Source organism: Frieseomelitta varia, unplaced genomic scaffold (assembly GCF_011392965.1).
Source record: "Frieseomelitta varia isolate USP_RPSP 00005682 unplaced genomic scaffold, Fvar_1.2 scaffold_3, whole genome shotgun sequence".
In the NCBI taxonomy this organism is placed as follows: Eukaryota; Metazoa; Arthropoda; class Insecta; order Hymenoptera; family Apidae; genus Frieseomelitta; species Frieseomelitta varia.
In genome coordinates this window covers 177,699-201,188 of record NW_025110034.1, presented here as the reverse complement: position 1 = coordinate 201,188, position 23,490 = coordinate 177,699, and the positions used below count along the sequence as shown (strand labels likewise).

Sequence of the window (23,490 nt, the reverse complement as noted above, 5' to 3'; positions counted from 1 at the left end):
TAAAATACAGCTCGAACGATCGTCCAGCAATTGATATTAATCGACAGTAATCTCTATTGATATTGTTGCTGATTCAATCCATCCCTGTGGATTAAAATGACAATATGTTGCAACGGCAAGGTCGCGAAATTTAAAAAAAAAAAAAAAGTTGCCTCGCGCGAATTTTGTGTATGATTTGTATCTGTTATTGGTAGTACGTGCTTCGTCAAACATCATGCGTTTCAAAAATGCTTCGTCGGTATACTGCGATTTATTCGAAACAATTGTCATTAAATTTCAAATTGGAATTCTTGCAAACCAACGAAATTCTGGTTACGGAGCGCTACGAGCTCCGCGACAGCAAAAAAAAAAAAAAAAAAAGAGTTGAAACAACACATGGAACGATATTTCAAAGAATTTACCTCGACCTCAGGATCGAACTGGTAACCCGAAGAATCGATGAAATCCTCCAACACATTCACCGGAATCCCCCGGCGTTCGATCTTATCGTCATCCACGATGTTGAAAGCCATTTTTCATCCCCCACGCGCCACTTCCCTGAAACATCAAACAAATATCTTACGTTAGATCTGGACGTCACTCCGGGAACGGCCGGATCAACCTGTTCAACCTGTTGCTGATTAATCTCGCCGTTGGCACCGGCAATAAGACTATTTATTTGATAATCGATGAGAACGATGAAACAAAGCCCGAGCGCTAAATTGATTCCTCCATTTACGCTGGGCGCTCTCGCGCCTCCCACCTCTTTCCAACTAGCTTCCCGCCGCCGCACAACGCGGTGCTTTATTTCTGCTCCATATCCCGGGAAATCCGTCGTCGCATTGTCGACTACCCGTGGAAACGAACGCAAACGGAGGATCGCTGTTGCCCTCGCCACGACGCGAGAATTTCCATACTCCGCGGTTTCTTCACCGCGAGTGCAAGAGGAGAATGAGCCAGAAAGAATGGGAAGAATGGATGAAGAAACGGCGCGAATTTTTCTGGAAAGTCGGTCGAGTTTTCATGGAAAACTCGGTAAACCGAGCGACGACGCCGTTTCCGGGCGTCCGTTTATCCTTTTTTGCGTGGAGCAAGGTTCTCCAAGGAGAACTTTGGCAAGAAGGTGGGCAATCGACGAACCGACGTGGAGACAATGGCGTTTCGTTCGTGAATTCTCGAGAAGTTTAACCCTTTGCACTCGACTAAATCTAGCCAACAGCTTCGGACTTTCTCTTTTTATAATTTGATCATTGTGACAAACATATACATTTGGTATTGTATGATGCGATGTACAATAGTATGATAGTATAATATAATAATATGTATAATAGTATAACCCTTTGCACTCGACTAAATCTAGCCAACAGCTACGGACTTTCCCTTTTTATAATTTGCTGATTATTGTGACAAACATATACATTTGGTATTGTATGATGCCGTGTATGGTATAATATCTGAAACAGACTAGAGTGAAAGCAACAATGACGACGTAAGAAGAACGAAAGAATTTCAGAAAGGAGAAATTTCGTAAGTCGTAGTCCCTTAAGTCGCATAAACTAGACTTCTCATTGCTTCTTACGAAACTTCAAAAACTAGCGGAGGATATGATTTTTCCAGAGATTGAAACTACGTGTCACTCAACTCTTGTATGTTATACTTGTTTTAGCAAATTCGCAATGCACAGTTGATGATTGCTTCAAATTCAAATATCACACGTTGGAAAGATATAATCAACAAAATTTCGTGTTAAATACCACTGAAGTGTTGCTTCGTAATGATAATTATTTTTTATCAATATTACCAATATTTTCTCAATTTTAAGTATATTTAAGTATAAACGAATAACAAATTCGTTACTCCTCAATAATTTCTATCCAGTGATAACGTACCGACGAGTTCAAGAAGAAAGCGACGAATTATCGTATACGGTTTGGTCGCTCGTTATGGTCCGCAATCAGTCGCCAGCGAAATTCGTTGAAAGCCGATCGTATCGAACGACTTTGATTGTAAAGTTAAAAACTGATAAACCCTAATTTCAAGTCAAAAAAAAAAAAAAAAAAAAAAAGAAACGTGTTCCTTTCTCAGAGAAATTAACAATTCGAACGGCACAATGATTTCTAAATCACGATCAGTTGCAATTTCTATGACCACAAAGCGTCGCGAAAGCAACTGTTTCTGTAATTTTATCGGCGAGATATGAAGAAACACAGAACGGAATACAAACGGGAGATCGTTCTTCCCTGCCATGACTGACACCCGATACGAAATCGGAAGGGACCGCTTCCGGAGGACACCCGGGCACAAGCAATGGCGTTTAGCGTGGAGGTTTCTCGCGCGGCCGCGGTTCGTATTGTCGACGATGGTTGATGAAAGCGGCGACGATGAGAGAGGAATTGTTCGTCACGGTGTATGGAACGCGAGGAGGAAAGGGTGTAACGAAAGAGATGGTGAAGAGGAACATGAGACTCGTCGCGGTGTCACGGACGATTCTGCGAGGAGGGGTGAGGGCGATTTCTTCTCTATTGTCGGCCGTGAACACCGCTCATGGTCGCCGATATAATTGGCGCCCGCCCTGCCGGATAACTCGAACGATAACGAGGACAAAAGAAAACCGCGCCGGCGAAGGAAACAATGGACGAAAGATCCGCTGAAAGTGCCCGAAGAACGAGGAGAGAGACAGAGAGAGAGAGAGAGAGAGAGAGAGAGCGACGCTCTTCGCCAACCGGATGACACGACAGTCGACTGAATCTGACAGAATTCAAGCGACTTCGCCTCCGCGTCGAGTGCACCAAACCGAGCAGCAACCTTCCACGACCGAAATGCCAACGATTTCTAGGGCGTTAATTGCGCTCGTTAACGGGATCGAGCGAAATCTACCTCGAGAGAGAGAGAGAGAGAAATTTTTACTAGTTAATTTTTGCTAGTCTCTCTCTCACTTCGTGCTTTTTTTAAAAACTCAAGCGCTTGTGTACAGGGAGTACCAGAAAATAATTTCGTCCGACTTCTTTTCAGGAGATGTTTGTATAGGTTCGCTCGCTCTAACTCGAGATATTGCTTCCAAATTTCGTAAAGAGGGATAGATATCTCAAGGTGTGTACAATTTGTTATTCAGTTTTTATTCTATTCTATTAAGAGAGAAACTTTGTGGAAGAACATGTTAGATACCATGCGCTGTTTGAATTTCAATAGGAATAGCAATATCGCCGAGGCAACCAGTGTAATTTGCTGTCTATGTTCAAGTTGTTTGAACGTCCGCAAATGTTGCCAACGACGAGTTTTTATTGAATTGGATCATCGTCAAACTGCTCGGGATTTAAAGTAGAATTTCACAGATTTGGAGATTTTCTAAGTTCACACATTAAAAAAGGAAAGTGCCACGTGACTTGCGTGACAATCACTGTGTAAGTTTTTTTAGTTCATCGCATTGAGAAAGATCCACTTTTAAACCGACTTGTAATAGTCGTATCCACCATATTCTTCCGATATGGCACCATCAAACTATCATCTTTTCCGGTCCATAAAGCACTTTCTAAGGGGAAAATCCTCCCTCTTGGTCAGTGCTGTTAAAATCGGTACTTGCAGAATATTTCGCCAATAAATCAGGAGACTTTTACAAAAGAAAAAAGTAAAATTGAAAATCTATTATTGTTAGTAGATGGAAAACAGTCGTAACGAAATGATGGAAAATACGATAAACTAATCCTGTAATAACACTGATAACATAACATAATAACTAATAAAAAACTAATCTTGTAACAACAACGAAAATCGATTTTTATTTTGACGAAGAAAGAAGACACGAAGTATTTTTATTTCGACGGAGAAGCCGAAGCAAACGTTTCCCGGTTAGACCGATCCCGAAGAAAGTAGCGAGTCATGTGCATGTAACAGTGTGTGACAACCGTAACAGAATCCAATCCTTTCTTTCACCGTCGTTCCTTTCAGATTATTCACGGATTTATCGCAAAACTCTTCGCTCTTCGTTGCATTCGTTCTCTCGGTGTCTCGATTCCCTCCGTGAGTTTTCAGAAAATTTAAACGGGTCAGCTTCTTTATTTTTTTTTTTTTTTTTACACGCGAGTGCAGCTACGATCCCAGACTTTTTAACGATAGCTAATGTTTAGATCAATGACTAAACAAAAATTGTCAGAAGGTGAGATATAGCTGGTAGAATCCTGCGTTGATCGCGACAAACGATCCAACAGGTTCTCCCAGACTTATAACGTATTTACGGGAAGAGGAGGCGACGACTCCGGATCAAAGTTGGCGAAAGTCGTACCGGGGAAACCGACCGACCCGGGACCCGGGAGTTCCGATTGCTCTTTTAATTGACGAGATTATAAAAGAACGATTTACGAAGCACCGGGCCCTGGCAATTACAGTTTGATCGCGTCGCACTTTCCTAACTTCCACCCACCCAAGTTCCCGTTGCCATTGTACTAATAATTCTCGAGCCTGAAAACATCTACAAAGTGAAAGATCACGACTTATCGCGAACATCTTTCTGTCATTTAACAAATTACAAATTTGTAATTATTTTCTCTCTCTCTCCGATCTCTTATCGCTCCCTCGTGAACGTGAATCGCAAAGGAGGTTCGTACCTCTAACCACTTGCGCTGGCAACTGATTGCGGACCATAATGAGTGACCAAACGAGTGTACGACAATTCGTCGCTTTCTGTTTGAACTCGTTGGTATGATATCGCTGGATAGAAATTATTGAGAAGCAAAATGTATTATTTGTTTTACTTAAATATACTTGAAACTGAGAGAATATTACAATGTTGGAACAAAAAATTCTCGACGCGCGTGGCACGTCATTCCAGCGCCAAAATCTGCAGTGACGTTCGCGCCAGACGTTTCGGCGAAATGTTCTGTTAACAGTTCACAACCTTTTGAGAACACGATAGCCTACGTGGTCGTTGCATCATTTACGAAGTTAAAAATACCACCTGCGGCGCGATGTCGTCTGTTCTCCGTATATCGCCAGACCTGGAAACGTAACCCAGAGACTGGGAAGCGTGGCGAGAACGACGAGAGGGCACTTTGCGAGTAACGCGAGCCCGGTGTAATTACCGATGACGTGGAAGATTGTCGGACATAACGACGACGGTTCATCGAGGCCTCGCTGGAAACTGGAACGCACTTTTAATTAATTCCACGCGACGCAGTTATCCATGTTTGATGTTTAAATTACAAGAAAAAAAAAAGAGAGAGGGAGAGAAAGAGAAAATATCAGAAGAAACAAAGATCTTCCGGAACAAAAAAAGAAGAAAAATTCGTCGTGAAGGGTTTCGAGAGACAGTGAAGCCCCGTTGAAATCGAATCCCGTGTCCCGCGAAGTGCAAGCTGTTCGAAAAGTTCGAGTGCAACATCCTCGAACTTACGTTCAAGTACCAGTTCGCCGCTCACTCGCCTCCGAAGGATTAACACCGTGGTATCGTCATAATTACGTGAGGAACGAGGGTGAAACCCGGCGTGCTCTGCAAAACAAGTGAAAATTAATTTCATCCCCCGGCTAACGACACGGCGAGACTTCGGCTTCGTTACTCACTGGGGGCGAGATTTCGTAGCGAGGGCAAGAAAACGAAAAAAAAAAAAAAAAAAAAACGAAAAAAAACACTTGGGCAACTTCTCCCCCTCCCTCTTCCCCTCGGGGGTGCAAATATGGACTTTACAGCGAATTAACTTCCGCGAATGTTTCCAGTTTATCCAGCGGTGTTTAACGACGCGGTATCCGCGGTGTTATGACGTGAGAATGAACCCTGGGCAAAACTTGCTTCCGAAACTTACGTTCTCCTACGATCGTTCGAGGATTTATCGTTACCCTTCTGTCGAAAGATTGCGGTGTTTCAGTTTACACTGTTTACGCGAAACCACGAAGTACCATCAATCTTACGTTCAAATATAAATCCTCTGTATATTTGTTTGTTTGTTTGTGTGTGTGTGTGTGTGTTTCTTCGTCACTTGAACAATAATAATAATAGTTTTATCCAAGTATCTAAAAATGCAAGAACGTGTAACGATGCGAAAATTCAAGAAAAGTATGATATCTATTATTGTATTTAGGCGTTTTGTCAACAGAAATATTGTCACTCGTTTTTACATATTAACAATAAGTTAATATTCTGTCTAATTCAGAGACAAACCTAACCCTTTAAATACCATTTGAATGATTATTTCCACAATGCTGTGCGTCATTTCATTTTTAAAGCAATGCTTCAATGTAAATAAATTGTTGGTAGACGATACGTGCAAAGAGAGTTTTCGAGGGTAAATGCTAGTTAATACCACTTGTCGTTCGTTCCCTACCTCTATCCACTGGCATACAGAGGTCCACGTCGCAAGTATCGTTTCTCATTTCCGCGAGTATTCCGTGAAACGATTTCGGTGAGCTTAGACGTGCTGGCAAGTACCATTGAAAATATTTAGGAAGGGTTTAACTCGAAACGATTAAAGGTTCAGATCAACTTGCGAGGGCACTCCGATCCCATCTCTAGTCTCGCCGGCGGTAGCGGTGGAAAAGCTCTGGGCGTGCGGTCAGTCCCGCGGGATCAAAAGTTAGGGAAAACTATCGCAGCTACTGGCGAGGAGAGGATATATATATATATATATATACTCGCCCTTCGGTTTCCATTTCTATCTCCCAGCGGTGGGAGAGAAACAGAGGCTTCTCGTCTTCTAGAAGATGATTCGGAGGGGAGCTAGAACTATCCAGCCGGGGCGGATGCGACCGTATACGCCGCCGGGTGTCCGAGTGTTCGCGAATAGAATCAGAATTCAATATACCGGAAAAAAGTTGGTAAAACGGTTTACAGCGGAGAGGGAGAAGGGGGCGGACAGGTGGATCGATAGCTCGAAAAATTTCTATTCTTGGACGTAAATGCCGTGAAAGCCGATCGATTTATCTCGCGTTTCTCGAGACAAGAAGAACGACGACACGGCTCGCGAAATTGGAGGCTGCCTGGAAATATGGAGAAAGACGAACGAACACATCCGGAAGGCTGCTAGCTACGTTATACACCGTGTAGTTCTGTCGTTCCTTCGAAATGACTAATCTACGATGTTTGTTAGAAATTCTACGTAAAATGAAACGTCTGTAAAATTTTTAAAAATCTGAACGATCTTTCGAAAAGCGTGCAAACGAAAGCATCTTGTAATTGTAATTGCAAATTCCATTTTCCATTTTTCAACGTTTCCGATGGAAATTTTATACCTCAGTCGTCGGTTGAGGAAATATGCAAAGTTTGATACAGTTTCAGAGTTTTATTTTCGATCGATCCACCCAGACTGCGTGTTTTTATACAGCATTATATTTTTGTTACAGCGGAGAAATTGCCGAACGGGTTCCCGTTAATATCGCAGGCACCGACGACCAAGGTGGTGGAGATGGGGCATAACGCGGTGCTGCTGTGCACCGCTGTCGGCTCACCGCCGCCGATCATTTCCTGGGTACGAGACATGCTGCCCATCGACACGACCAATCCACGATACACGGTTCTGGATACAGGTGAGTGAATCCTGTTCGTCGTCGCTAATTTACGCGAGACGACGCGATGAAATAATACGGCTTTGCTCTGCAGAAAACCATCCTTCTTACACGTTAGCAGACTCTCAACTACCCTTTCCTTCTCACACGACCTCGTCTCGTCTACTACCTCACACGCAGCTCTGAGAGCGTTCAAATCGAGTTTATACAACGTGTCTCGCCTATCTCACAGCAAACACTCTGAAAAGTGTTCGAATCGTGGAATTTATTACTCGAAGATGTCGAAGCCTTTACGTAGACTTCGCTAGCGAAAGGTGATAATGGAAGGGGATCTGTGCCGGATGAGAGGCAAGGAAAAAATCTGGATTGCGGGTAGATCGAAGATGTTCGAAGTAACAATAGAGCGGACGCTCGGTGGCGCGTGTCATATCTCGTCGAGTGCCAGAGTGCGTAAGTCACTGTCAACTGGCGGCAGCGTTGATCGAGTGGTCACGCGATATGGGAACATCCAGCACATCCATCTCGTTTGCAGAGAGCGCGCACCTGCTCTGCACCGCTCTCCTCGCCAAGTACACTTCGTGTCTGTTCGTTCGTACGGCCGATCCACCCGCATCGTCCAACGTATTTTCGATTAAACTGCCAAAGATCCAACGCGTTCTCCCTCGATTCGATTCGATCGGTTCGTCCCGGGTTTAACGATCGGTTCTGTTAAAAATATCTGTTTTTTGGGGGGAAGGAATTTCTGGCAAACGTCAACGTTTTGTTTCTTTGTCGAAATCGCGATTTCTTCGATCCTCAAACACACGGTGTCTAGTCACAAATTCTGTACTCTGAACTGAGAATTGTGACACTATCGTGAGTTTTCCGAAAACGGAAAGTTTATCGATTCAGCTCGTCTGAGAAACGTACTCTAAATCTTTAGAACTTCTATATTTCAGACAAAGAGTAAGATATGAAACTGAAACGCTTATTTTGGTGGCTAAAAATTTCACACGCCCGATCCAAATTGGTCACCACCATCTGTCATCTGTCAAATCGCTGTGAAAGGAGCCCATCTCGGCTCCAAACGTCGATATTATTAGCGCGTAATTAATTCTGCCAAACATGCAGCACGAGCATTCAATCAAGATTCAGATTAAAACTGTCAATTGCAAGAAAAACTTGTTCTATAATTCTACGACGATCTAGATTCTATAATTTTGTGAAGTTTCAGTAGAATTGGTAAGTTTGAATTAATCTCAATGCGCATCCTTGTTTCTTCAAATTGTTCGCAAACGCATAGAAACGCGTTTCAACCCGACAATCGCAGTCTCGCGATCAATGGAATGTCCAATCTGGCGCAACGTGTGCGATATATTCACGAAAGAACCTCCTTCGTGAACGTAGCGACTCGCTGCAACGAAAGAAAAACGAAAAAAAAAGAAAAAAAAATGTCTGAAAAATCGCGAGCAAATCGATTCGCAGAGAAACAAGCTTCGGCCGGCCGTGATTCGGTCAGCTGCTCGTTACTCTCTCGTGACACGTGCCGCACGGTGTGTATACTCGTTCCCGGCGAGTCGGTAACTAATGCCGGTGCATAAACCGACCCGTACTACTGGCGACATTCTCCACGCTCTCCTCCCTCCTTTCCTCCACTGCACGATTCTACTCGATCGATCGATCGTTCATCCTCGATCATCCGCTAATTTCAAGCGTCGATAGATGGGTGGCTGGTGGGTCCGTGAAAAAATGTTTCAAGCGGCGATCAAGAGACGAGTGATTTCGAAAATCCTGCGGTTCTTTCACCGCAGACAAAAAAGAAAAAAATAGATGGGTTAAAAAAGAGAGAGAGAGAGAGAGGAAGAGGAAAAATGAAATGTTACGATTCGCGAATATAATTCGCGATAACGACGCGAATGAACGTGGGATGGAGGACGAGTCGACGATAGAAGTCAACTTCTCTATATACGAAAGTTGTTTCGCCAACGCACGACGCCTAACCTATTATCATTATTTTTCCGTGGCGAACGTGCGCGCACACCCCTCCCGTTCTTACACACACACACACACACACACATACACACACGTCGAGGTATACATAAAACGTTCACTTTGTTTTTATCGCAATGGTGGTATCATTATCGAACGGCACGTCACGTAATACCGGCGTGCACTTGCCTATCTTTACGACGGCCGGCGCAGTTTGCCTCGACGTGAAAAGTATACATTAGATGGAGGAAAGCTGGCTGCATACACGCTAGTATCGTTCGGCCGAGTATCGTGCAGCCGGGATACACGCGCGCGCGCGCGCGCGTGCCTGTGTATGTGTGTGCACGCGTTATGCATATATCCGGCTGGCCTGTTCGCTGCCTACCCGCCGCGTTCCCCACTCTAGCGTTAGACGCTCTTCCGCAAAATTCATTCTTCCCGGCGTCGACGACTTTCCATCGCTGCTGTCTCGTCTCCTACCTTCTCCCGCGATTAACGCGAAATTCATTCGTTTCGTGGCTTCTCGAACGTCTCTTCGACTATCGTTGACGTCGTCAACTCCCTTCCAACTAGAATGAAGCGAGAAGGAAGCCAGTGTGTATCGCGCTCGCGCCGCACATCCGTGCCTCGGTCGCACGCGCGTCGATCTTACGATTCTGGCAATCCGCGGGGCAATTCGTATGCGTGGCACGTATAAACGGGGATATCGCGTGCGTGCGTGCTCGTCATCCGTCTGCACCTACCACTACGTGGAAACGCGCGCGCTCGCCAGGAGCATCTTACAATCCTCGCCAGGCAGCTACGTTATGGTGGAATTTTGCTCGATGGGGAAGGGGGAGAGAATTCGATCGAATACACACATCGGCCGCCGGACTTCCTCCGACCATAGAGTTCTCCGATACAGAGTAAAGAGTAGTATCTATCGTAGGATAGAAAATATCGATGTACAACGCGGTTTTGAATCGTTGAAAGAGACACGTGGGACGCAACACGCTAGGAAAGAGAAAAGAAGAATCGAGCAGTAAGCGAGAACACTCGCGTGAGTCGAACGAAGGATATCGAATTGTTTAGCATCCTTCGAACGCTATATTGAATATCGATGATTGACTTTTTCTTTTTTTTATTGGCTTCTTCAACGCCGTTGAAGGTCTCGGGTACTTGGATGAAAATTGGAGAAAGGCTGTATTTTAATCGGCTAAATAAATCAATCTTCGTGCCTCAGGGGACATCTCAGTCGTTCTAACTGAAAATTAAATCCAAACTGTACGAAAAATACCATTTGCAACCATTGACAAAGTAAAAGGTTTTGCATTCAACGATTGCACAAAATGTTGCTTGGCACGAATCAAGGGGAAGAGGAGTGACAAGCATCGGGAAGCAAGAGAAAGCATCGGCCTGCAGAGTCGCATCAGTCACTCGCTCGCTCGCTCGCTCGCTCGCTCAGTAACTCCCTTAACGTCATTCGCGTGTCTTCCACCCCACCGTCAATACCGTTAGAAGCCATCGCCATACGACATCGTCGTCTCTCTACGTATATCCCATAAGATATATGGCTTAATGTATTACAAAAAGTACACGACGGGGGCAATGTACTTACTGCCTACGTGTATCCGTGTACGCGAGCAAGTTCCGTGAAAAGAAAATGGATGGAAGAGGAGAGGAACGCACAGGTTCGCGGCGCAAGAAGCATCGCGGAGGGTGAGAAAGACGCGGATAAAAGTAGGAGGAGGAGACAAAGCGTTAGTCGTGCGTCATGTACAGTAACCTGTTTAACGGCCGTGCGTTATCCAGCCTCGTATTTACTTATACGGGGTGTCCGGAGGTTTAACGTTCCAACTTTGCCCGCAGGTGGAAAGCAAAACCTAAAATCTCGCGGCAAAACTGTATAAATTCACCGTTGAAATGTGCTCGTGCATTTTGTTTTGTGCCTTCGTCGTTGCAAACTTGACAGAAATTTTATCACGATGTATAAATGATTTTTATTCGTTATACGTTGTTAGGATTGGCGCCGACAGTTGGCCGTAGGCGTTGTAAAAAAAAAGTGTAATTTCAGTTTCAATCCTGGGGATCGTTCGTCACTTGACAGAGGGGCATTTTAACCACTTGCGCTGGCAACCGATTGCGGACCATAACGAATGACCAACACCGTGTATACGTACAATAATTCGTCGCTTTCATTTTTTTAACTCGTCATCGACGTGACATCGCTGGATAGAAATTATCGAAAAGTAATAAATTTATTATTTGCTTTGTCTGGGTTATACTTAAATATACTTGAAAACTGAGAAAATATTGCAATTTTGGGAGAAAAAGTTCTCGACGTGAGTCATTTCAACGCAAGAGATTGAGCTTATTTCCTCCAAAAAATTGTGCGCAAACTGGTCAAGTGTTCTTTCATTGCGTGTCAATTTAAACGAGTATTTCGTTGTTTTATTTTGAAAAAGGAAACAATACGACGCATGCAAAAAGACTTGCAATGTATACGTGAAGATGCTTTTCAGCTAAATGTCTGGCGATTTCAACAGGAAGAGACTAGCGAAGCTCGACGATATACCACGATATTGCACTTATACGCCGCCCAATCAAAATTCTTTGAACAAGTTGGAGCAAACTTTTCTTCAAATATGTACACATATGTACGTTCGAAATCACAAATCTCTAATTTTCTTTGCTCGTAGAACGTTAAACTCCCCCGGACACACCTTGTACACGTAAGTACACGTTCCGTGCCTAACTCCGGTCGAATGTTCCGCGACGTTCAAAAAGACAGAGCCCATAGAAAAAGCAAAGGGTGCCGCGACCACGGAGCACGTCTACATGCCCCGGGCGTGTGTTATTCAGATTCCGTGGAAATTAAATTTTCGTCGGCTACCATTGTCAACGTTACGTTAGGTTAACGTTGAAATTTTCACAGAACGTTTCTAACATCGCCATTGTTGCAAGTATACCGCCACGGTGGCACGGCGTTGTTTGCATTCATTTGGCGAACGTAACGCCGCGTTTCGCAATTTGCGTTAATAATATCAAAGCATCCTCGACTGTTATAGAGTGGCCGTGCGATGTAGCGTACTCGAAACTCGACAGCATTCGACATTCGCCCAACGATATACATTTAGTTAAATCTCGCTGAAATCCCACCCACGCTGATCGAGACGGCGGATCGAGAGAAAAAAAAAAAAAGATCGTCGTTTTTTACGGGACATTCGCGTGACATTAACCAACGAAATAAATTAGCTACACACCGCGCCTCAAACATATAAATTTCTTGAAATGTTTGAAACTTGACAGACTGCGCGTGTCGCGCGTGTCAACTCCTCTGTAAATTTCATACAATGGAACATATTTCTCTCTCTCTCTCTCTCTCTCTCTCTCTCTCTTTTGTTTTCTTTCCAAGGAATTCTCTCTCGTATCATTACGAGATTCGCGAAAATGAATTAAAGTTTTGATATTACGCGTATCGCTTGGAAAAGAAAGGGAGGAAAAGAAATTAAAGCAGCGTGTGTCTCTCAGGTAGACGAAAATTTTTTAATATTCGGTTTTAAGCTTGCTAGTTTGATCTTTTTGTTTAAAAAAATTAGCAAACGCGAAGTGAAAATAGCATTTTTCTTTTTTTTTTTTTTTCTTTAGCAGATCTCCTGATTATTCCCCTTAAAAGCGAGAAGCGCATTAAAGTACGATCAAATGTTAACAAATATTAGTACAGTGTAACGTAATTAGACCGATGTTTCGCTGATTAATGTTTATATAATTTCATATTTTTACGAGCGCGGCGGGATTGAAGAAACGGAGAGAGAGCTAAATTAAAATTGGTTTCATCCTCTAAAAGGTTACGACAAGTATTTTTACCTTGAATATTTTATGCCGTGTTTCTGCGCACATTTTTGCACGTTTGAATTTCTCATAAATGCGTGAACGATCCATAGTCGAAATATAAACGTTGCACGAACGATATTAAAATTACAAATCGTGTCGTTGCGAGTTTCTCTCGTTGTTCCATCATCTTCCACGGTTGTCCGTGACGACGTCGCCCCGTCGTTCTTATTTCCGTACGTTGTGACGAAAAATCATTTATTCCAACGAAAGCGAAACATTCCGCGAGTTTTCCCACTTAACGCGTTACGAATTTCAGATTGCTTCAGAAAATTATGGATTTTGCAACTACGACAGAGTACTACTTGTTTAGTCGAAACGTTCCGACGTGTTTTTCATTCTTCATCTGTTAAGTCAAATAAATCTGTACTGGTAGCAGCTTGAGAAAAATATCTGGCAATGAGTATTTGCTACAGAAAACTTTTTGCGCGTTTATGGGGAATTTTCGATCGCGTAAAAATCGTGAGAAAATTATAGTACATTCGTTCTTACGCGATGAGATTTTCTACAAACCGGTCACCATTATTCAGAGACGTTTAGGTACGTCAAATTTATGAAAACTTGGCGAAAGGTAAGCTTGAGATTGACAAAATTTGACGTACATAAGTTTGACAGATCATCCGAGAAGAATGACATTAACGATCGGAAACGAGGTCGAAACTTTGGCAAATATTTCAATCAACGAGGACAACGAGTTTGTGCTAATTAAAAAGCAGAAAATTGAAAAATTGCTTTTGTTTTCTGAAATATCATTATTACTGTTATTTTTTTTTTTTTTTTTTTATTAACCTATGTGAAATAAATACGTTCGCTAGCTTTTCATCTCCAATATATATTCTCATCTTCTTTTGTACCAACTATTTACACCATGAATCGAGGAAGGAGTCTTCGAAAAAAATGAGTATAATTATCAAAGTAATCTGAAGAACGAATCCGAACGTGACGATCAAACTTTTCATAGAACACGCAACTTTTATAGAAGACGTCTCGCGCACGAGCCTAATCTGGCTTTCTCGCAGCGATTTCCCCGTGCCGAAACGATGTAAACGTGTAAACTTTGGTCGGACGAGAGGGATTTTACGATTTCACGATCTCGTTGTAAACTCGTCCTCCGGTATGTATATGCGTGTGTGTGTGTGTGTGTGTGTATGCTGGCCGCTTGGAATAGTTTGTCGCGCGAGGTCCGTGACAAGGGAGCGCGATGAAACGGCCGGTAAAAAGACGGTGCTTTGGCGAACGGTCGCAGGTGGAACGTAATTCGGAAATTCTTGGCAACAAAGCAAACAAAAGACGATGGAAACACAGGACGAGGGGTTGGAGAAAGAGCGGAAAGGACGCGCGGCGCGGCGCGGCTCGGCGCTGCGTCCGGATGAGGCGGTGGTGGCCACGGCACGAAGAGAAACAGGATAGGACAAGAGAGAGGACGCTTGTACGGAACGCGTGTTACACTCGGACAATGCGGTGGCGAATCTCTATTTCCGTTTATCGCGCAAACGAGACAAATTAATTAAAGTTATACACGGCGGTCGGCTGCGACGCGGCGCGGCGCGGCGCGGCGCGACGCGACACGCCCGGCGTGTATTAAAATAACGGTCGCTTTGGTGAACGGCCAGCACTTTACGATAATTGAAGAGAATTAAACCGGCGGCGCGGATCCTCCAGGCACGCCGGATAAACCAATTTAATATTTCATTTAAGCTTCGTCAACGTTTATGGAAAGGTGTACACGGCCTCGGAATCACCGCCCTGTTGTCGCCCCCTGTTTCGAGAGACAACCGTGCGTGAAGATGATCGTACATGTTGCGAAGAGGAGAGAAGAAGACGTGGGTTAACGTGCAGTTACGAAAACTCATCGGGAATCGTTGTAAACTGCAGTTGCAGAGACGAATTTGCAGTCTGTTTCGCTTGAACGCTGGAATCAGTGGTCATCCTCAAAACGAGGAGAGAGGAGTCGAGTGATTTTTCATAAAAGGTACCACGAACGAAATATTTACTAGTACTGTGAGCGAGCAAAGACAAAACGATGCTCTCGCGTGATGAAACAGAAAGAGAGAAGAACAGCGTCCCGAGTTCAACGGATCGGGAATCGTTAAATTATATTTTCCAGTCGTCGGTCATAAAGCGTGGAAGTGAAATGTTAAAACACGGTGGCGGAGGGAAGCGAGAGCGTGAGAGAGGGCAGTTAACGCTTCGTCGACACTCGTAAAATTCCCGGCATTAAAGCTGCGAGGCTTGATGAGCGGAGCTTCCAAGTTCGAAACAAGCCCGGAGCAACTAGCGTTGTTGCGCCACGACGCTTCTTAACACCTGCCTTGGGATTCTCGCTTCGCTGCTGTTACCTCCTTCCTTCTTTCGGACCCAGAACCACCCCCATCCTTCCTTCCTTCCTCTCTTATCGTCGCCGTTTCTTCCCTTCTCTCTGCCCCATCCTCCGCCCTTGCCTATTTCCATCTTAATTCCAGCGTAATATCCCCGATCGTTTCGAAACTTCTGTAATTGTCCGTAACGATAACGTAGGAATTCGCTGCAAGGAGGAAGGAACCGTGGAAATTGTCCTAATGGCCGTACGCGCAACAGCGGCCAACGAGAAACGAATCACGGGCCGTTTGTACGTTCAACGGATCGTGTTTTGAAACAACAACCGTGAGAGAGGGAGGGGGAGGTGGTGGGCAAAAACGATGGCGATAGTTTTTAAGTAGCCATCAAAAAAGAGGCGAGGAGAGAGAGAAGGTTTCGCAGTTTCTGCTAGAAGGCTCGTAAAGTATCGTTCGACGGCACTTGGCGGGCGAGGTAGAAGAAGAACGAGGGCGAAAAGTTGGAAACAGAAGACGAGGTTCATCGCCGAAACGCTCTCTGCTTTAACACCTGCGTCTACGGAATACAGAAGGAGCGCGGCGGCGATAGTGAGTTCGGCCATCGTGAGCTCGGTGTCACCTCTCCTCCACTACTCTCTCTCTCTCGCCGGCCTTTTGTCGACGTGTTACGCGGTTATAAAGAGCCCGCGATCTCCTTTCCTGCCTGGTTGGAAAACACCGGAGGAGCTCGGTGTAACCTCGCCCTCTCAGAGCCATTAGGCCACCCTTTACCCGCCGGGAGTTGACTTATGACACCGTCGGCTACACCGACAGAGAGAGAGAGAGAGAGAGAGAGAGAGAGAGAGAGAGGGGGGATCGTCTAACTCACCTTACTTCCGCCCACGTACTTACTACCTTCTCGCCCAAGGATCCTCGCGGCCAAAGGTAGAAGGACACACACATCGCCCGGTGGAAATTCCCGGTGGAAAGAAAATTGGCTTGACGAGGCAGAAATAATTCGTTCCCAGCCTTCTTAACTCTGCGGATGCATTTTAATGAAGCTTTGAACTCTTTCCTCGATTCGATTTCATCGATACCACTGTGCACACTCATTCACAATAAAATCTTGTTCCTCGTTACAAAGCACGTCTCTCTCTCTCTCTCTCTCTCTCTCTCTCTCTCTCTCTCTCTCTCTGTCTTTCTCTGTGTGTGTGTGTTTTTGTTCATGTTTTTCTCTCAATCTTTTCGTACCTTTTGTACCTTGGCCATTTCTTGTTATTCTTCTCCCCGTCTTATCGTGCACTCTTTTATGTATTTTGTACCGATCTTTTGTGTACGGCAATGTACGGGGTAAATACGTTCCCGTGTATGGGAAACAACGGTAACGGCAACGAGGGCGGATTTTAACGTGCTTGTACGTAAGAAGATTTGTTAAATCCAAAGATGGAAGAGGCTTTGTAGCGTCGTATCGCTAATGAGCATACTCTGTCGATAATTTGACGGCAAATTGATTTTGCATTATTCGCACGATCTCCCAACTTTTCTAATTCCTCCGCGCCTTTAAAACAGTTCGCTCGTGTTTACACGTTGCTGGAATTAAACTTTAAAGTTTAATCTGCAAAAATGTCCAAAGCAAAGCGCACCCGTTGTAATATTTATAACGGGGGAAACGAATTTCACTTTTCCAGTCGATTTTAATTTAATTATCTTGAAAATTGCATAAACAACCGCGGCGCGATAATAATCAACAGTCATTACGGTGCCAACGAAATTTCCAAATGTTTGACGTTAACGTTCGTGAAAGCAGCGGACGGCGGAGGGGGGAGGATGGTTAAAAATATTAATTTCAAGAGGCTACGAGCGAATGAAAGGGGACGGGGGGAGAGTTTGCCCCTCGATTAAATTCTCCCCGCCATGCGCGGCAAATGGAACGACAAAAAGAGAAGGCGGAAACGTCAACGGGTAATTCGATTTCTCTTTTCCGGTTGGGACGCGCGTTCTCGCCAGACGGCGACGCGACTCACTCGAATCCTCGAGCGGAAGACGTTTCATGCCCGCATAATCTCCTCGTCTCGCCGTCGTTCTCTCTTGTATTTGCAAAGCGAGATTTCTGACGTTAATGCGCCGCACTTTCGAACGTTCGCCGAAATAGAGAAACGTTTGCAGAAGGGGGAGAAGAGGGGACGAGAGGCAAGAAGAAATACTCTAACAAAATTAGTGCGTCGAACTTCACTTCCAAAACCCCACGAAAGTCTCGAATAATCACCGTGGTCCGCGCAGACTGCGCGTCATCGAAAAAAAAAAAGGAAAAGAACAACTCGCACGTTCGCTGGCCCCACGATGGAAACGGCGCGTTAATAAAATCGATGGTACTTGACGATTAATATAATCGTTGATACGGGACAAACGTGTGTTTGTAACAACCGGGGAGAGGTGGTTTCCCGGTATTGGTGAAACGGGGATGAAACGTTCGCCAATGGAACCGTGGCTCCAGTGTAAACATATTTTCTGTTTGTATTTTGGTGCACCGAGTCGAACGTGCACCGTTTGGAAAAGCATCGACTACGAGCCATTACCTCGCTTCTCCCTTTATAACGTGTATTTCATTCCACTCCAACCGACCTGTCTCCCCCTCTGCCCCTTTCTCTCTCTCTCTCTCTCTCTCGACTGAATATTTCACGATAATTATAATAATTATAATTGACTTCTTTCTCTCTCTTTCTTTTCTGCTTTTACGCGATCGATGTGCATAATTGTGAAAGTAATTAAAACGTTCGCGAATTAAGTCCGTGTCTCTCCCTCGTGTCCTCTCCCGTCGCCGACAACGCACAGAAAGGGGGTCAAAGAGAAAATAGCGCGACGGCTTGCATCATCGTCGAGCGAAATGCCTCCGTATACACCCCCGGGGTAAACATATTTTCCGTTTTGCATTCTATCCTGATCGAATCGAAACGCGTTCGTCTTTCCCAAGTCATCGTCCATATCGGGCACCATCTGTATCCATTTTTCTTTTTTTTTTTTTTTTTTTCTATCGGCATCTCCTTTGCCTCGAGGGGAGAGAGTGGTGGGGGATCGGTCAATGGGCGACGGAACGTTGTATCGAACGCGAAACCGAATAAACTACAAGTCACTGCATATACATCGCGTGTATTTTCACGTTCGCCCCGATATTAAATATAAGGGGAGATATTTCAATATTGGCGAGCAAACACACGCAAATAGTTTCGACGTTTTCTCCCCCTCCCACGATGTTGCTCTTCCTCGTTGCGCGCTTCCTCGCCGCGCGCCGCCCCCCGATATCTTCCTGCATATTTATGTCGGCGAGAGACGTGCATCTTCACAAGCCTGTGTAACCGGGCTTCCGCTTCGCGAGAACGCTCTCTTCCGCGCGCCTGCCGATAGCAGATACGTGACGTTGTCTCCTCCAAAAATGCTCTCTCGTGTTTTTTTTTTTGGCTGGCTGGATTCATTTTCTTCACTGTTAGACTCATTTTCTATTGCTCGATTCTATTTACGAAACTGTTCGATATAATTTAGATTTAATTTTCTGAACTACGCGATAATTAAACGTCTCTTAGTCAGAAAGAGACAAATCGGCGAAGTTTCGGTAGAATTCAGTAGAATTCCCTATAACGTGGCAGACGGGCTAGTCAAACGTGCATCCTTCTGTGAAAAAAGACACACTGCGCTTTCGATATTTTATCGAACGATTCTTATCTAAATAATATCGATCCTCGCTGAGATTTTCAGATTTGCGAGAAATTTTCCTTTTTTTTTTTTTTTACATTTATGGGAAATTCGAAATCGCAGAAACACGTGACATGCAAACACGCGTATAATATATCGAAAATACGACCATTATCAACAGTAATATTCCACGTGAACGAACGTGAGTTTACATGAATACCCGCAATCTACTAATGACTCTTTTCATTAAAAAAAAAAAAGATCAAACAGCCGCGTTAAAGGGTTGCGTCGCGGATTGACCATCCGAGTAAGAAAAGGACCGGGTTCTTAAACACGTTCGACGGCTCAAACGGGGCATGCAGAAATCTCGTAAAACGGCTCGGCGGATATTCGCGAGAAGACGAGGAGCGTTTAGGTAGATTTTCATCTCTATTCGATTTCAACCTTCCTTGCACGGTGAAAGCCCTCGCGCGCGCGCGACGACGACGACGACGACGTTATCGCGACGCAAACCCAGATAGATCGTGTACACTGCTTGAACTAGTCGTCGAGTTTTATCGCGGGCCGAGAAAATGCTCGCGTTGACGCGCAGTTCGAATAGTTCGAACCAGTTCGCCGACGTATCGACGATCTTTTTGGGGTGTTGTCGCGCCTAAAATTGACCACCTTGACGCTAAAACTATCAAAATGACCAATTTCTGTTAGACACTTCGTAGACTTAAAAACAGTGTGGTTTTTAAAGATTTCAATAATTTTTCGTAAAATACGTATACTCCATTTTTTTTTTTTTTTTTTCTTTTTACTTTAATTTCTTTGATGGAAATTTTATGGCCTAATCGTCAGTTCTAGTGTTCAAAGAAAAAAAATAACTGTTGAGAAGCTGTGCCGATTCACGCAGAGAACAAAGAGCCTGGTCTCTACTCACGCGAAATGAGCGATGGAAGTTTGATCAAACTGTATCATTGAATGTAGTTAGTTAAAAATTGACTGGACTTGAGTGCACACACTAAAAAGCATCATCGAATTTTTTTGCATGCTACTGGTGTAAAATTTAAACGCGCGCCAATAAAAGTATTCATTATAAATATCACTTTTCACGAGCCAACGAGCTCGAGCGTTAAGTGACACTCTTAAACGCTATAACGACAGCTATCGCGTGGTTTTTAACAAATAATATAAATAATTACAAGTGTAAATATATGTTCCTCTATAAACGTAGCGGAAACGAGCTGACTTTCATCTCGGTTGTAACAGCGTCAACCGTGATTAGCGTCATCGGATTTTCTATTTTCGTATTACACGAACGTTCGTAATTGTCAGAAAATGGTCGTTAAAGAATCATTAACACCTTTAATTTATCATAAAAGCCCGGATAAATGTATCTATGTCTCATCAGCTGTACATAATAAATTACGTATTTTCAATTCATTTATATCCATCGAGCTTCCTGATATAATTCAATCCACGTTGCATCATTAACGTGTCTCTATCTTTACATATTTATCGCCATTTGACTGGCGAATTAGATTCAGATTCTATTTGAAACTTAGTTCTATCATTCAGCCTGATTTAATTTCTCATTCGATTCGCCCCGAATTTCTCGAACCCCGGAAGACTCTTGCGACATCTTGCAACTTTTAATTCATCGTCCTTCCGGATGTGTTCCGAATGAACACTGAAAGCTAACTTCTTTTCACTCAGAAACATTATTGCATCGACGCAACACCTCATTTACAACATTCATCGCGATATTCGTTCGGCAATAAAAAAAAATGTGGTAGTAAAAAACTTAGAATTTGTAACCTGTTCAGTTCGAAATTTTTTTCACTGAAACAAGGTCTTGAATGGAGAAAACAAAAAGGATATAGGAATTCGAGAGAAATTTGAAGCAGAAAGGAAACTGCGCGTGAGGAGCGAGGAAGTTGGTGGAAACGAAAACGGCTGGAGCGTTTCGCGATAGCCACACGTGCGGAAGAAGCAAAGGCACAAAAGATGAGCCACGGTTTCCGGCGTTCGGCTGTTGGCGGCAATTTCAGTTTTTCGCGGGTACGCTAACAACGTGCACGTGACTGGACGGGATAACAATATGACCACGCGTTCCTTCCTGGTCAACTTGCTGGAAATTGTAGATGAGGCTCGATTACGTATTCCGATCGTACGCGATATCAAACTGCCTGGCTTCTCGCTCGTGATGGAGTGTTTTCTGCCCTCGACCCCTCCTTTCTCTCTCTCTCTCTCTCTCCGACGTTCGTTTGCTCGTTCGTGTACCGAGCCTTCTCCAGTCACCGAAGTCACGTTTGCAACGAAACCTTACAAATCCATACGGCTGACGGGCTCGTAGGAAAATATTTAAACCCCGCGCACTCGACTACAATTCTATTTCGCTCGGAAGATACGCCCGGTAGATTCGTATCCTCCGCTCTGCCCGCTCGTGCAGGAAACAACGGAAAGGAACAACAGAGCTTGGATATACTGCTTTAGCCCCGGACTGAGTGTCCGCATTTTTAATTAATTTCAATTTGCATAAAAATCCAGTAAGCGCAAAGTGCTCCACTTTGAATATCGCGGGCGCGCATTCCGTGCGATTTTTCTTTTTTTTTTCTTTTGTTACATCTACCTTGTAGATCTATTATAATCGCGACATCTCCTATTGGTTAAGTGTACAATTGGTATGTATGTGATACATGTGTATGTGTATGTATTATTTATATAAGCAGCTCGAACGTACTTGTCCAGGTTCATCTTTGTAACAAGAGTCCGCTGAGTAAAATTGTTATTCCTAAGTAAATTCCAAAGTGATTATTACCTCATCAATTATTATAAAGCCACGCTGCGCTACGCGCTCCAACATTCTTTTTTTTTCTGTTTTTTTAATGATGAAACTTCAGCACGTGTATTATATGCGTGTTCAATTTGTGAAACTGAGACTGACGTATAGCGACGTTTCGCGCGCCTATGTCCAAAGTCTCGACTCTCGAGGAGCCCCAACCATTAATTATCATTGTCGTTCGATAAAACATCACCGTCGAAAGGATGGGAAAACAAGCTGATCGTGTTTACTTTGCGAGCACGCGGCGGCGGTGGTGTTAGCGTGACGAAAGAAGGGAGTGGAGAGCAGGCAGGGCGGCGGCACGCAGGGAAGAGAAAGCGGAGAGAATTCAAAGGGGGGGGGGGGGACCTGAATTATACCGAAGGAGTGACGTCTACGGAGATAATCACACGCCTCGTAACAGCTAGTTCATCATCGTGGTATCGTGCTAAGGGGCTTGATGCATCATGGAAGTCGCTCACGAACCAGCCGAACAGAAAGTGGAATAGACCGTCTTTGTAAAAGACGGGTCTTTGAAATGGATTCTCTCTCTCTCTCTCTCTCTCTCTCTCTCGCTCTCTCGCTCTCTTTCACCACGTTTCCTTGCAACAGTACCGGTTGGTTCGCTACCGACTCAATTAGAGCCGGAAAAACGAAACTAAAGAGCTGCGAAAGTCGACGTAACGCGAATCATTCTTTTCTTGCCAAGGATGGAATTCCCTGCAAATGTCACGAATGAGTTCTGCTTCGTCGAGTTAACGAACTATGTATCTGTCGCGCTAAAGATCGTAAAGGTTGCTCGAAGACTCCTCGAAGAACTAAAAGACGCGCTGGTCAAGATTGGTCAAGACAGCCTCGAAGAGTCTTAGTTGATTGTCATTTCAATCATTGCGGCAAATTTGGTACAATGGAGGATAGAAGAAGAAGAAAGACGAACAAAACGAAACGGACGAACGAACGAAAGAACAAAATCATTCGCGTATCCGCGAGTCCCCCCTTGCGTCATCCTTGAACTTCGTTCGAGCAGCAAAGTGGCAGTTTGTTTGAAAAACTTCGGCGCATCGATGTATCGACGATGGGTGAGAAGAAGGGGGATTGAAAAAGTTTCGGAGAGCGGGATAAGCGGATTAAAATCGATAGAAGTGAAAGAGGTACGCGGACGACGACGGCGGCCACGCGCGCCGACGATGAAAACGTCGATCGTGGAAAACACCGAAGCTCTCTTTGACGCTGCTCCCGGTCCCTTCCCCGTCCCTACCGGCTCCGTTCTTTTCCCGGTTTCGAGTAGAACGCCCCTTTGATCCGAGCCTTGGACCAAAAAAAAAAAAAAAAAAAAAAATTTTTAAATGTTTTTACATACTGTGACAATTTATAGTATTTTTGGAGCGGAAAAAA

At 44.3% G+C, this 23,490-nt stretch overlaps 1 protein-coding gene across 1 annotated transcript in view; it reads left to right on the top strand.

Annotated features, from left to right (window-relative positions):
* The first annotated feature begins 4,107 nt into the window (after positions 1-4,107).
* LOC122529609 (tyrosine-protein phosphatase Lar-like) overlaps positions 4,108-23,490 on the top strand; it is a 24,064-nt gene continuing 4,681 nt past the window's right edge. Inside the window, exons 1-2 of the mRNA XM_043655894.1 lie at positions 4,108-4,132; positions 7,306-7,488. Of these exons, the coding sequence (XP_043511829.1) occupies positions 4,108-4,132; positions 7,306-7,488 (208 nt within the window). The remainder of the gene's footprint in view (positions 4,133-7,305; positions 7,489-23,490) is intronic.